Below are 15,660 nucleotides of genomic sequence, written 5' to 3'. Positions count from 1 at the left end.
TACAGGAGAGTGGATCTGTTTTCAGGAAGATCCAGCAGGACAGGAGGTTCAACCGTCTGTGAGGGGTTGCCTGGACGGTTTGTGTGAGACACCGAGTCTCTGACACCTAGGGAGACGTCAAATGTCAACTCAGATGAATATGAAATATGCAATAACCTTCTTTTGATTCTTGGTTACACTATTCCTAATCTTTTGCACTGTACTGTGAGTAATTCTCCGCTTCTTTTTGAATGTTTTATTTCTTTGTTCGCTCACATACTTCCCTCATCATTCTCTTTCCTCACACTTTCCATCTTTCCTTTAGTGACTGGTGTGATAAGGTCATATGCCATAACGACGTCCAATTAACTTAACTTATACATGTTTTCATTAAATTAATAACCTTCCTCTACAGAGCTCATTAGTTGCTGCTTCCTGCATGCGAAGGCGACTTCCCACAAATGTCATACATGCTGTTACTTCCTATTATAAAGGTGCCCTTCATAGTTACATGGCTACTTTGCGTCATTTTCCGACAGTATCTTCCCCAGTACCATTCAATTATTGAAATACCATTTTACTGTGTGTGCTTTTTGTAACACTTGAGGAAGAATTATTAATAGAACTTCTGATGGAAATGCAACTAATTTAATCCCCCCCCCCTTTTCTCTCTCTCGCACACAACACACATACAGTAAGTTGACTACATGTTTCTGTACCGTAGAGCTGCCAGACGCGGACCTTGTCTTCATAGGGTAGGTCGTATTTCAGAGGGTCTCCTACGGGACCCTGGTAGTACGGCCTCATGATGGACTCTATGGCTGAGGTGTGGACCAGGCCAATGGCGTGACCGAACTCATGGACCGCAACCGCAAACAGATCCATCCCATGAGAGTCTGAAGGAGACGGACAGAAAAATAAGAGTTTACATCATGGTGGTAAAACATTATTTAAAAAAAATGCAGAAATGTAAAGAAAGCAAACAATTTCATAATTAAGCAACAACCTGAGAAATACCTAGAAAAATCCAATCATGACCTGAGTTTAATGTGTGAGGGGGAGAACATGCATAACTATTGTGACTTTAGTTACAGTTGGGTTACTACAGTGTAACAACTGTGGTCCTCCCACTAATTTAGATACATTAGATGGCAACTTATAATAGTTTTTCTAAATGTGATAACCATCAGAATCTTATGGCCTACAGCTATACACATGGAACTAGTTGTAGATTTAGGTAATGTGCGACTGCGTTACAGGTAAACTGTTTTTGTGACTAATAGCTTGGGTAAAATGGTCAATTGAATGCATGGTTCGATATACTGTGAGTTTGTGGAAGGACTCAGGGGTGAGAGTCACCAATGGGACCAATTTACTCTGTGTCCTAAATTGACCACTGTTCAGGTATTTTATCCTTTTTCAGCTCATCTGCTTATGGTGCAAATTAAGAGGCATGACAGGCAGCTCAGGAGGCTTTGAGTGCTTTTTAAGCATGTGGTGTAGTAAGATAACTATGGAAAAACTGCCTCGTCCGATGGCTGGCAATCGAAACCGTGTGCGGAGAGACACCTGAAGAGGCTGCAGACTATTAAAGCATCCTTCCTTCTATGTTCAGCAAGAGAAAGAAAATACAAAGCCTCCCAAACTCTTTGTCTGACTCTGCCAAGCAGGACAAAACCTGGGGCTCGGAGATTTAGATTTGCAAAAATATGGAGAGCTACCGTGTCGAGCCAAGCTAGCTTAGAGTTCCTTGGTGGCTCAGCTGAAGTCTGCATTCAGTTAACCTTATGTTGGCCTCAGCTTGGGACGTGCACTCGTGCTTACAGTACCCAGCTGGGGTATTCAGGAGGCAAATGCCAACTCTAATCTACATGAGCACATGGGGCAGGGAGGAAAGGTGGGTAAAAGGACTGAGAGAGAGAGAACAGGGGCTCAGAACAGAGTATGTACCATGTAATCATATTCACAGTCCATGGGAGGCTGACAGAATGAACATAATGCCTGTGGACAAAGTAGGAGCAGAGAGAATTGGGTGGATGAACCAGATTCATTTAGGAAGGCAGATAGAGATACAGAGACAGGGAGGAGTTTTGTGTAGCTGTACAGACAATTTAATTATTTTATATTTAGAGGTTCAATCTTTGTTCTGCTGGATTCACTAGTAAGCCATTCAGCATGTTTTATGAAGCTAAATGCTTTAATTGCATGATGCTGAATATGGGAATTACTTAATTTAGTAGACCCTGTAAACCCTTTCATGTCTTCCAGTGTTTCCCCTACCATTGTCTTGGCTGGGCGCAGCGCTTTTTTCTTTCTCAAATTAAAAAAAGAATATATATATTTTTAATTCACAACTCACTTTTCACATTAACAGGTGCTCTTTTATTAAATAAACTAAACGCTTATGCTATTGATCTAATTTATGTGCATGTTTCAGTTTGTACTGTCTACTTTGCGCATTCACATTCTCTCCTTCGCTCCGTTTTGCGAAGGGCGGGGCTTCGCAGCTGACACACACACACACACACACACACACACACACACACACACACACACGTGCACACACACTTACAGAGCGGAAGAAAGGAGAGGGGAGAACTAAATAGAAACCGTGCCACGCACGCAATCTAGGGGAACCTAGGGGAAACACTGTCTTCCATTCCTCCAGTTCCTCAAACAGTAGGATCACAGGATACAGTGGCTTTGATCTTAGCGGACCTTTGAAAAACGCATATCTGGCTACCTTAAAAACATCACTCAACCCTTAGTGGGTGCCCTGAAGTTTGCCTACAGGGCAAGCATGTTTGTGGACGATTCAGTCTACATGAATCTGCAGTAACTTTGACAGCCTGGTTAATTATATAAGGATAATGACCTAACATCTTCATTTCACTTCATTCCTGGCCTCTTCGATTGCACCAGCTATTTGTAAAACCCTTTACTCAATTCTTAGTAACTAAGCTAGTTTCTATCAAGTATTTACTAAATCGTGCTGCACCAATAACACTTCTGAAATGCCTAGTAAGGACATTAGTTATGAGTAAATCGGCTCGGAAACATCTGTAGCATCGTCCAATCAAAAGCACTCATACCTGTAAACAGTGAAGTCACTGTAGTGTCACAAACTGTAGCATAAAGGCCTTTACCCACTGGGAGAATGAAATTAAACGACACAAAAATGTGGAATACTCTCCTGCAAATATAATACTGTATATCTAGGGCTTTTAATGTGAAAGGTAAGAACAGAAGGAGTGGATCTGGTATGTGCTGCCTTTGTCAAATTTGAAGGTAGTAATAAAGTTAGCCTCCGTGTTATTGTTTTGTAATCCTCGTAAAGATAGGCGAAATGTAAGCCATTTGGGAGTCACTATAACTCAGTCACTAAGAAATCTCATTAGATGGGATGAAAATTCATGCAACAGCTGAGTACATACAGCTGGTCAATGACAGTGGTGTGGCCCACAGCCCACATCCAGTCCACCATTACGCAAAACATTGCTCTCACGGGATCCAGAGCAGACCCGACAAACAATTGAATAACCAGAGATTATTGCCATCGACTTCAGCTTCATTCTCCAAAATATCTGCCACTCTAGGCCAAAGAAGCTTGCATCCAACATCATTACTACCCTCCTCCACACACATCATCCAAACCTTCCCTTGCAGGAAGCAACTCGGGATAATTGGAGCCAAAACAGCCAAGCACAAGAAATAGTTTATTCTCCCAAGCAGTGCTCCTCATCAATACATCTGCTTCCCCCCAAACTGGTAAACAGAAGAGACAGCTCCGTATTATATTGTTTTGTGTGCCACTAATATTGTCAGTAACAAACCCCAGCTTTATGACAGGTTGGGCTTCAAACTGACCTGAGCTGTTGTACTAATATCCTTACATACTGTACATACATTGCGGAAGGAATTGACTGCAACAGCAAACATGATGGAGACCACAAAATCAGAGCGAAAGGGACTGACTTTGCATTTAAACTAACATGTATGTTAAAAAGAATTGATATTTGATAGGACATTAAATCAATAGGAACCTGTCTCACTTTGATTCTACAGGGTATGTGGGGAGGTGGATGAGTTCAAATCAAATGTAACACTTTCATTTTAGTTCATTTCTGGTCCATGTCACTCATATATGTATGGGAATAATCTAATTTCATGTAACCTCACCTATGCTGATGATGATGATGATGATGATGATGATGATGATGATGATGATGATGATGATGATGATGGTGATGATATGATGATTTTAAGTTGTTTGTTGTTTATGAAATATAAGTCACAGTGTTCAAGGTTACACATTTTCTTTGGTTACTAGTACAGGCCACAAGAGTATAACCCCTGACTGATATCTCCTACATGCTCAGTGAGCCCTAACAGAGCTCTGTGTTTACATGTTTATCCACTGGAGTTACTTGTACACAGCTCAGTCTTAACTTGCTGATACTGGAAGTCTGTCTACTGACACAGTTGTTCAAATTCAACAAGATGCACCACAAGCAACCTAATGGCTGTGTGGGGACTGCCCATTGTTCCGACGGCCCATTATTCCGAAACCCAAATAGTCTGAAAAATGTCCCATTAGACCAAAAGCCCAGTTATCCAACAGCCTGTTATTCCGAAAAACAAACAGCCAGTGTTCCGCAAGGCCTATTGCTCCAAAAATACACAGTCCCCTTGCAATAAACAGAAGCACATGGCTAATTGACGTCATTGGACCTTCCCGATTTTCTTTTACTGATGAAGGCTTTATTTGTTGGGTTGATTAGGTTTAGGCATAGGGAGCGAGATTGGTTATGTTTAGGCTAAGAATATGAGTGTAAGCCAAGAAGAGGTAAAGTAAGGCGGGTAATGACTTTGCCATGGTATGGAGAAAAAAATGGTAACAGGAAGGTCAGATAATGTAACTTTGTATACTAATTTGCCATGTGCGCCTGTTTGTTGCAGGGACAGGGTGTATTTGGAACGATGGGCGTTTATTTTCAGGATAACGGACAGTCGGACATATTGGCTTGGTCCAGTGGGACATTTTTCAAACTATAGAGGTTTCGGAATAATGGGCCGTCGGAACAATGGCATTGGCTGTGTTGCATCATATTTCATCTAAACTCAGTAGACCGATACACAAACATTTTAATATAGATAATGACAGAACTAGTTGTGGTTTGTTTATTGTCTCTGGATTCTAAACCAGTTGCTGTCTTCTGTGTCTGCTGTGTTTGCAGCATGGTTTGCTGGTTTTGTTTTTCCAGTTTTCTATCATAAATAATTTGTTATTGTCTACTCTGTTAAAGACAGCATCAGTCTGGAAATGTGGTCATGTGAAACCCAGGGCAATGGCAATATGTGATGTAATAGTTTAAAGACAAAACTTTAAAACTTTAAAGTACACTTTCAGTAATGCTCTCTATAAGTTACATGTAACACCATGTAGACTAGGCAGTCTAAACTCTCACCATATATCTGCTGTGATCCTTGTTCTTTTAGAGGCTGTAACTGCACTTTCTTCCCCTAATCGTCTATGCCACCAAACAAGAGAAGGGGATAGAGAAAGACAAGGACGGTAAATCTTTACATGCCCGAGAAGAAACCAGAAATCCTTCACATTGTCGTCAATTGAAATTATAACAATGTTTTGGTTGGTAGACCTTTATGATGTAAAATGTAAGATTCAAAGTTAATACTGTCTAATGCACACTTGGGGAAAAGACTGACTGGCGTAACCCTAATATATGTCTATGTCATATTATCTATTAAGAAGTTTATAAGATTGTAAATATAGTAGCATTAAACCGTTCAATCTGCCTACCATTCTGTGTGTGTTTATTCTCTTTCGCAGAGGAACCCATCCTCACAGAGACGTAAACAGTACACACAAGGATGCATGCACACCCCAGTAGCACACACACCGAAAAAAAATGAAAGTCATGAAAAATTCACCTGCTTAATGACACTTTTGTTTTAGTCGGGGTAATCAGTTTGCAGAAGGAGATTGCTAGAAGAGTGCTAATTAATAGAACTAATCTGCTGCCTGTCAAAGCAGAAACAGCACTTCCAAACCTCCACTTATTTGATCTCACTGAGATTCCGCCCTCTCACGACTCCCAATGGATGCCAGAACCATCAATCACACAGCGGGAGTGAACTGGTCCGCTAAATGTGGTGCTTTATATTCCTCTATTCAGCATCATCATACACATTAAGAGATGGCCTTGGCGGACCTAGACTTAGGGTCCCGCTGAGAACAATGCACCGGGAGATGGGGGAAGGGAATTAGCGAAGGCAATTACTCAGCTACGGATTTGTCGGATATGGTTCATTTTTCTAAAGATGATTACATAGCTCTGCAATCTGCTGAAGCACCAACATTCACTTTTTACCCTCTGGGCTGACCTAACAAGTTTACATCTTCTCAAGGGATTAGCATGCTTTTGAAAAAGTTGCTAAGAACAACAATTTCTGAATCTGATAGCTTTGTGGGATCAGAGCCGAGCCAGGGCAGGACTTAACGTGAGCTGTACTTACAGGCAGAACGACACGTAGAAGCAGTGATACTGACATCAACGATGCCTTAGAGACAACTTGATGATGCTGGGGGAGTTTGTTGTGAGATAGCAGCAAGGTGAAGTGTGACTTGAAGAAATTAAGAGTTGTTTAATTAACTTTTTCCCTTCGCCTCAGTGTGCCAGTCTGGCAGCCTCAGAGTGGGAGAGAAGGCACACTCACAAGTTAAACCAATACCACAGAAGAAGAGAGTATTCTACTAGGTCTGTGGCTATCTTTGGGGAGCTGATTAAAGACATTTGAGTTTTATTATTGTCTTCATAAGATTTGAACAGTTCAAACTAGCAGTCTGTGCTTGCTTTACAGATGAAAACGTTTGATGCTCTGGCATGCGAATTTCACCCTTGAGGGGATTCATCACAGGGGAAGAAAGAATATAAGAACAATGTCCAACAAGGTATAGTGATTCACAAAATCAACACATACTTTCTCCTACATCGAATGCCACTTTAAATACAAACACAATGGGTACCATTATCTATCAGTCTCCCTGAACTATGAATGGCTGGCAAACAACTTCAATCTTTAGAATTAGCACTTACAAACACATTAAGGGCAATAACTTTGTGGTCTATACTGTTTTTAAGTTAAGTTTGAACTATTTTACTGGTTTGTCCTTCAGTACAAATGTATTTAGTATCATGTTGACAACAACTTAGTGGTTGTTAACCTGTGAAAAACACACATGATGGAGGCAGACTGTTAAGAGAAATAAATTACAGTCATATCGACAAGGTTACACATATGACCGCTCCCTCCTTCACTGTCCTGCTCCTATTAACCCGGCCTACATCTAAGCAGCTGTTCCCCTCACTTCACGCTACACTACAGCATCCTCTGCTTGTCCTGCCACTGCTGCGGCCTGGCGGGAGGTCTAATCGGAGCAGATTGAGCTGCTGTCCTGTAACATATGGCTCACAGCCATGACAGGGCAAAACAAAGGAGGGAGACCCACGCAGGTCATGGACCCATCACAGACTCACCAGCTGGGATAGACAACAACACAAAGACACACACACACACATACACTCTAAACTCCATCCAGGTTGAGGTTTAATCTAAAACATGAGGTCAAAATGCACCATGGGGCTCGGGATCTTTCTACAGACCGGACAACATTTGAACAGAATTAAACCATGTAGTAACTAATTGGCATTTAGTTACTATATGAAGCAAAGTGCTAAACCAGTTTCAGACTCCAGATATGTGATATTTTAGATCGAGAATATATGTTGTTTTCTGCTACCACAGTCTTAATAATGTAATAAAAACAAGTTAATCCTTGAACATCTGGTTGCCTGATCCCAATTTCCCCAGTTAAATCCACAATTCCTTTTGGCTGACAGTTAGCTGTGAGATGTCAAACAGAGACAAAAAAAAACCAAGCCTGCATTTATTTCAACACTTCAAATTCACTTAAGAAGAACAAAATTCGAAGATATTTGTCAGATATGGGATACCAGACAAGAAACTGTTAGCCCTTCTTATTGTCTAAGACATCTAAAAGTGAAATAATGAAAAAAGAAAAAGAAAAATGTGCACAAAATGCAACTGAGCATCACAGCAGCACTGTGCAAACCGATCACATTACACCAAAGGCATGACACTGTTGGGGTTGGTGACGTTTTTGGTGTGTAAATCTATACAAAGTAACAGCTACAATATGTTTTTAAACTAGCTAACGAATACATATTCTTGCTTGGATGCTTGTTTTCCCAGATCTCATCCTGGGAATAGCCCACAAATGTCAACATTTTCAGTACGCAGCATTATCAATGAAAGTGCCGGTGCATGAACTGTAACTGAGCTCTGTTTCTTGCAGTGAATGACACTTAAAATCACACAGCGTAGGTCTACTGTCACTGCGTCTGTGTGGTGAAATCACTCATATTGTAAATGCAACTGCTTCATAAGATACTGCTTGCTTACAGAATTCTCTCTATTTTGCTTCCAGCTTTGGAAGAGCTATTCATGTCAGGTTTTGTCATGAATTCATCTTTCATCCAGGAATTACTCTATTTGGGAGGGTGAGGTGAGAAAGAGGTGTAGTTAGAAATAGGTATAAGCTGTCAACTCATGCAATTCTGTTTCTTCTGAAAGGAAAAAATGCTTCACTTGGAAACAGAGGAGGAGTACTGGCAAACCCCACATATTACATACTTTTGGCAGACCCTCATGTCTGGCTGCGGGGACTTTTCAGCAGATGTCGGTATACACAGCATGGCGGTAACAACAATTACTCTTCCCTTGCTTAAGTACTATTTGCAATTACACAAAGGTAAAATACTGATATCAATTACCTACTAAGGCAGATATATAATTAGAAAAATCTGTTGTTCTTATTTTTAACATTTCTCTGCCATGGAGTTGACATACTTTATACTTTATAAAAAAGAAAACATCTATGTGTAAGTCCAGGTTGTATTATCCAAAATATAGTGGCCAAATTCCCTCATACCAACCACAAAACCACAATGCATTTAAGCTTGATGATATGTCAAACAGACACTGTGGGTGTATTTCTTTCGCCTTATCACATTTCCATATATGTGTAACTTTTATAAAACAGACAATCCGACAAGGAAGCCCACCGCACGTAGTGATTGGTCAGTTGTGTGCAGGTCAGAAAGTTGCCGAGACATGAACTTCTTTACACAATTATTTGTCACTTTGTGTGTAGAAACAACCGAGTGCGGCACTATGGATGTCTTTGATGCGAGGTCATCTTCACGATTTGTACATAGTTAACAGTGTGTCTGCCCAACTGCAGCTCTCTAAGTGACAGCTGACAATACAACATGTTTTGTAGGGCTTTACTGTAAGATAAAACCAATAACTTAAAAGTCTTACAACCCTTTGGCTCATTTCTTTATCTTATCAGCCTGTTAAATTAATTCAGTCAGGATTAAATCCTCTGAACAGTCATCTAGCAAACCTTTGCTTTATCGTCCAGACTTTACAACCTGATATCTTTTTTTCTCCACAATGCCGCATGTTAACTCTTTTTTTGTATCCCGGTGTTGATGGAACAACTTATAGAGCTGTAGCTTCTGCTCACAGCAGAATGGTACAATATCTTTTTGAGATAACACTATCAAAACATTTTGCCACGCTAACCCACGTGTGTTCATTTCACACAATCAATTTATTTAATTGCAGTGTAATTAAAATAAAACAGTTGACGTGTCAACGCTTTAGGCTTGTTAGACCTCCAACAAGTGGACCGTGAGTTGGGATTGTTGTTTCATGCTAATATGAACTTTCATCCTCATTTGTGTTTTTTTTCCGACTTAGTTTGGAGACTGGTGAGGGACGTTTTAGCCAAATATTTATCACGTCTGCTGTCCATCCATCTTTCAACAAGGGGTGAATGGAGGTACTGAACAGAGGAGAGAGGAAGGACATTGTGTGTTCAGTCATCCAGATGAAAGGAAGACTAAAGAAAGCCAGTCAAAAGGAGAGTTAATGATTTATGCTGTCATTCGTGTGACCGCACCGAGACAGCCTCTGCCTGACGATGCATTCTGTGCGACTTGATCACTCCATCCGCTCATTTCATTCGGATGAGTGGACTTATAATGCTCCTCTGCCCTTTCCTGTTTGCCACCTCCATACCTTTAAACAAAAAAAAAAAAAGGACAGCGGGGAGGATGAGTGACAAGACTACAAGGGTTTAGACAAACGGGTCACATTTTTTTGTTAAATGATCCCGCTGTGCTACAAATAACTTATTTTGCACTAGAGTGAACACACACATAGAAAAGAAGGTTCTGGAATTCATAATGATTCATAGAAAACAAGGACACAGACAGTTCTGCAGAAGTGCAAAGTGGAATGAAGAGGAGGTGACTGAATAATGATGTATGCAGAGAGGAGGGTGTTGTGAGTGAGGGAATTTATGAAAGAGTGAATATGTGGAGGTTTACGTCTAAAGTCAGAACACCAAAGCACAGTGTTGTGTTTCCCAGAGCTGTAAAAGAATAACGGATATTTATAATATAATCGTCTATTTTTGATTGGCAGAGCTGAATGAATTCCATTTAGAGCCGCTGTCATCCTGTCCTCATTTCAGACTTGCAGATCTCCCTCAGCGGGTAATCAAGCTCTTTCAAAACTGTTTGATGAAAGTAATTTAGCCAGATCATTCTGGATAACACTGCATAAAGCAATCTATTAGCCCACACAGCTCAAAGCAAAAAACACACTGAATGAATATTCACTGGAATGAGACAAACACAGCCTGTGTGTCGACGACTGTAATATCAGACCGAATAATGACGCAATACAAAGATAATAGTATATAGTAATATCAGGTTAATGAGCCATCTTGATCTTGACTTCAAGTGTCAAAATAACATGATATCCAGCCATGCATATGAGCTAGAGACTTCTGACTGAGACTTCTGCCTTGACCTCAATACAAAAAAATGATATTTGAAATATCAACGGCCAATTATTTTCATCATTTGTCACTGAAATGCAATATAAATAAGAAAAATGCCTACTGGCTTTGAGAGCTCATGAAGAAGTCTTCGAATCGCTCGTTATGTCAGACTGACAGTCCAAAAGCCAAAGATATTTACTTTCACAACAACATGACTGCAGCAAATGTATCAGAAACTGTAACCAGGCAATGTTGTGCATTTTCAATTCAAGATCTTAAGCGATTTGTTAATTATTATGTTGAGAATTAATTTCCTGTCCATTCATTAAGCAATTCAGCATTGCTCAACAGAAACTTTTGAAAAACACTGTCGCAGTCGCTCAGGGTAGTGCACAGATCTCGTTACCAACCATCTTTATTATTCTGTAGACATTTTAGGGTGTCAGCATGTGCACAACATTGCAATTAGTTGAATCACAAAGGTGTAGCAAGCAATTAAAGGTGGAACAACAGCATCACCTGGAGCAGTGATTCCCAACCAGGGTTACCCAGGGGGGGACTTCTGCCAGGCGGTACGTGGAAAGCACAACAAATTTAAAGTAAACTAAATGATTTCGGTTGAGAAGCAAAATAAAACAGCCAAACAGGATTACAAATTGGTGTGAAGCTAATCTTTAGAAACTTTACAGAGCTGCCCATCAACCAGTCAGTTATAACACAACAACGTGTGCATCAATTGTGCATGAAGCTGACTAGCTGGTCTGTGAGCATAGAAGTTTGAAATACAGTAAAGAAGAGTAAAGAATAACAGTTTGGAGCAGTTATCTTAAAGTAATGGAGAAATGGTTGAAATAGCTGTAATAGTTAAACAGTTGAAAAAGTATGATAAAGGTAAATAATAAAACCTTTAAAATAATCCATGTCCCACACCTAAAAGGCTTTAAACTTTAATGCATTATGTGATGGAAACCCAACTTCTCTTTTAGATATAAACATAGCTGGAAAGAAAAGTCAATGTCATTCTGAGGTGCTGGCACCAAATGGATGTTACACATTTGTACAAACACAGACACTGTGGTTTAGTATGGCAGACTGCAAAGTTCCTCACCTGGAGATCTGAAGGTCCAGGCCTCGTCGTCATCAAAGTGTGTATCCCCAGCTGTGAACCTCTCCCCGGGGAAAAATGCGTGCGCCACGGTGCCCCCCGGCCCGTCAAAGGGATATCCATCGCTGTGGTCGGCCTTGGTGAAGTCGATTTGAATGTCTGCATCATTGCCGGCCACCTCGTGGAAGTTTAGTGGTGCGATGTCACTCCAGACCTTCAGGGCGTAGTACATGAGGGCTCGAACAGTGTCCCTGCCCAGTAAGGCAGAGTCCTTAGGGAAGGTCCTCACTCTGAGAGAAAGGGAGAGAGGGAAATATATCACATACAAAAAGATTGCGTCAAGAGGAGGAGAGGAAGGTGAGTTGGTGGCTGAGACTGGACAGAGGAACAAAGCAAAAGTGGGGACAAGAGAGGAGAGCTGGCCAAAGTGAGAGAGAAAAAAATAATGATGGACAAGAAACTAGAAGAGAAGAAAAGGAAAGGAAAGGAGGAAAGGGTAAGAGAGGTAAAACCTGTGGGAGGAGACAAGAGAAGAGAAGGAGCATGTCATGTGTAAGTGTGACACATCAGAGATGAACATGAAGTCTGCGAAGGGACACGAAAGGTAAAAAATTGGGAGAGAGGGATCTGAGCCCAGGAGACAGAAAGGAGTGGGAAAAGGAAGCAGTATACAGTAGATACTGGCAGGATGGAGAGATAGCTTTGGATTGTATAAAAGCACAAAAGCATAAAAGGACAAGTACGCAATATTAGTTACTGGGATAGACCTCGAGGAAAGAAAATTCAGTTTCCTATTTTATGTGATTCCATAGGTTTTTGTGTTTCATGCTTAAGTGCGCCCGCTGTTCGTATACACTGATAATCAGTTGAGAATACAATGTGCATTGGAAGAGATTATGGCATCAGCGTTCCCTTTACCTTCCTTATTTAATTTTCTTCCTTCCTCAAATCACACTTAACATCTCTCTAAGCTATTTCTTTCCATCCGCGACAGTAGAAACAGAACAGGAGTAAACAGAAAACCACTCAGACGTCATGCTAGGTTTGTTCTTCTAAATCTCCGCTCCTTCTCCATTCTCTCATCGATTCTCTCGTTTCCTTTCTTTTCTCTCCACCAGTCAGTCTTGGCCTCTCTCTACATCTCTGCTTCTACACGCCGAACGCCTTCGTTCTCCCCACAAAAGCACTTTGTGTAAATACAAGAAGCAATTTGGCAGGCTGCAGGCTGCTTTAGGACATTTAAAGGCTCTTGGCCTTTAGAGAGTTTTGCCTCGTCTTCACGGCTACAACCAGTTTACCACCTGGTAGAAATTAGTTGGAAAAGAACAACGTGGCGTAGGGAGCTTTGTTTTTCACTTAGTCACACCATTAAAACAATTGTGAAGGTGCTTTATAGTACAGGAAATCGCTCTGTTACAAATGACTTCCTTCCATTAACATCCTACTCAGTGTTTATACTAACATACTGCATGTGTTCAACGTTATTCTGGTAGCACATCATGCTATTGCGCGCTCCATGTATGGAACAGCTGGATGTTATCAACAGGGTTGGCTATTTTTCAAAGTGTTCAAATGAGGCAAGAATGTACCTCAGTCAAAAAAGGAGCACAAACATGGATATTAATTCACATATTGATTGTCATAGACAGACCTGAGGAATAGTTTAATACTACAAGGCAAGATGTCTCACACATATCGACTGAATTCTACAAGCACAAACAAAAGTTATTTGTCTCCGAGTCTAAAAGGAAAACATACTGGAAGAATGAAATAAAATGACAACAAATTGGTGCAAGAAAGCCTCGTAGTACACCAATTTGTGCATATAGCTGAAGCAAAAACAATTATGGCCATCTGTCAAACCACCTGTGTATCTCATTTATGCATGACATTTGCATGGAAGAAGCAATACAATTGCAAAGTGAGGTGAAATGGTAAATGGAGAAATGTTCAGAAAGCAACAAGGACTGTAAACTCTGTAGGGAGAGTTAAAGGTGAGTACAATCCAGCTGGAGCTGTAACTTTTCCAGTATCTGTGGTTAAACCGGCTTATAAATTAATTCTCTCTTACTCAAGGGATAACACACTGGTTTTCTGTTTGGTTGGTGTTTTAATCCATCTTTAAAAAAAAAATAATAATCTCTAACACACATTTCGTCAACTGAGGGTTAACAAAGTCTATCTGCACTTTGACGAGTTTTCAGAAAAACGCATTTGAAAATTCAACAGTTCATAACGTGGACACTATAAAACCAATTCCAACCAATTTTGACGTATCACATGTTACACACTAGGTAGTGAAATTAAGACTATTTGGGCCATCCGATTCAGTGCGTATTATGGGTAGAAACGAAACTAATTTTGCAGATAGACCTTTGTGGTTCCGAAAGTATTGGAATACCAGAGTCCCAAGGGTCTATCTGACATTTCCCCACCCGAAAATTTTAAATTTAACCTTCAACTGTATTTTATGCAACTTAGCTTAATTTTAAGCTCTAAAAATGTTTACACAAGTTCCACGTGGCAGGAAACTTAAAAATGAAAATAATATTTGCTAATAAATCTGAATTTTTGAGACTTTTTAGTAAACTTAATGATCTTAACTTGAACTACTATCTACTAGATTACACACATATAAAACAGTTGGCAGCAAAACGTTATTCCTGTGCTTAAAATGATCACGTGATTAATTTCCCGCCCTGCTATTGGTTGTCAGTAGATAGACCTTTGTGATACTAAAATTATGCTTGAACATGTGGAGGTAGACCTTTGTAGATCTCACTGACTCAGCAAATATATACAAAATCTGCATAAATTAGTGATGCAGATAGACCCTGTTAACTTTAAAGCCGTTTGAGACATAGACCTCAAATTTGTCCAATTTGTCAGATAGACCTTGTTAACCCTCAGTTGACGATTTGTTAACTTGATTTGTTCTACAACATTTGTTAAGTTGTAGAATATTAAATCCTAAAATATTCTTAACAGGATCGACTTGTTCCTACTAAGCATTAGGTCGGAATATTTCTATATTACAAACTATATGATTTTATCTCTAAACTGTCGACAGAACAGTCCAGCTTGGTCCAAATGTGGTTCTCAAACTGAGAGGGCAGATTTCCAGTGAGTGTAGTAATAAAATGTGGAGCAAAGCTAAAGTTGAATGAATCTGGTTCATTAAAGAACAATGACCAACACAGAGTGCTCTGATGCAGGCAAGGCTATTAGGATTCATTGAACGTTAGTCCGCCGGATGCATGATGGGAAAGGTTTGACAGAATGAGTCTTAAAGTTATAATCCTTAAGATTTTCATTAAATCGAGGGATTCTAGGGAAACAATGCATGTCTTAAATATAAATGAGCAAGAAGGAGCAGCCAAGCGACCAGGCAACCAGGCTGCACACCGCCAACACCTCAGCAAGGTAACCAGCGCCCTTTACTGTGAGCAGCATGAAATCAGATCAGCGGTTGCTTATATCAGGATGTAAAAAGGCCAATTATTTACTGACTTCTTTATTAAAACAATGTGTTTGTTTGGCTGCACTATAAACAGATACAACCATTGTTCTTCCGTTGTGTTTCTGCCAAAGTAGCTTTCCAATGAGTGTTAACTGG

General features: G+C 40.2%; 1 protein-coding gene across 1 annotated transcript in view; it reads right to left on the bottom strand.

The window, feature by feature from the left end:
- The window catches only part of LOC115017183 (matrix metalloproteinase-17-like), a 61,775-nt gene that overhangs the window by 10,682 nt on the left and 35,433 nt on the right, over positions 1–15,660 (bottom strand). Inside the window, exons 4-6 of the mRNA XM_029445441.1 lie at positions 12,048–12,334; positions 699–875; positions 4–106 (exon numbers count right to left, since the gene is read on the bottom strand). Of these exons, the coding sequence (XP_029301301.1) occupies positions 4–106; positions 699–875; positions 12,048–12,334 (567 nt within the window). The remainder of the gene's footprint in view (positions 1–3; positions 107–698; positions 876–12,047; positions 12,335–15,660) is intronic.

The sequence above is a fragment of the Cottoperca gobio genome, chromosome 12 (genome assembly GCF_900634415.1).
Source record: "Cottoperca gobio chromosome 12, fCotGob3.1, whole genome shotgun sequence".
NCBI classification, from domain to species: Eukaryota; Metazoa; Chordata; class Actinopteri; order Perciformes; family Bovichtidae; genus Cottoperca; species Cottoperca gobio.
This window is presented reverse-complemented; position numbering and strand designations above follow the sequence as displayed.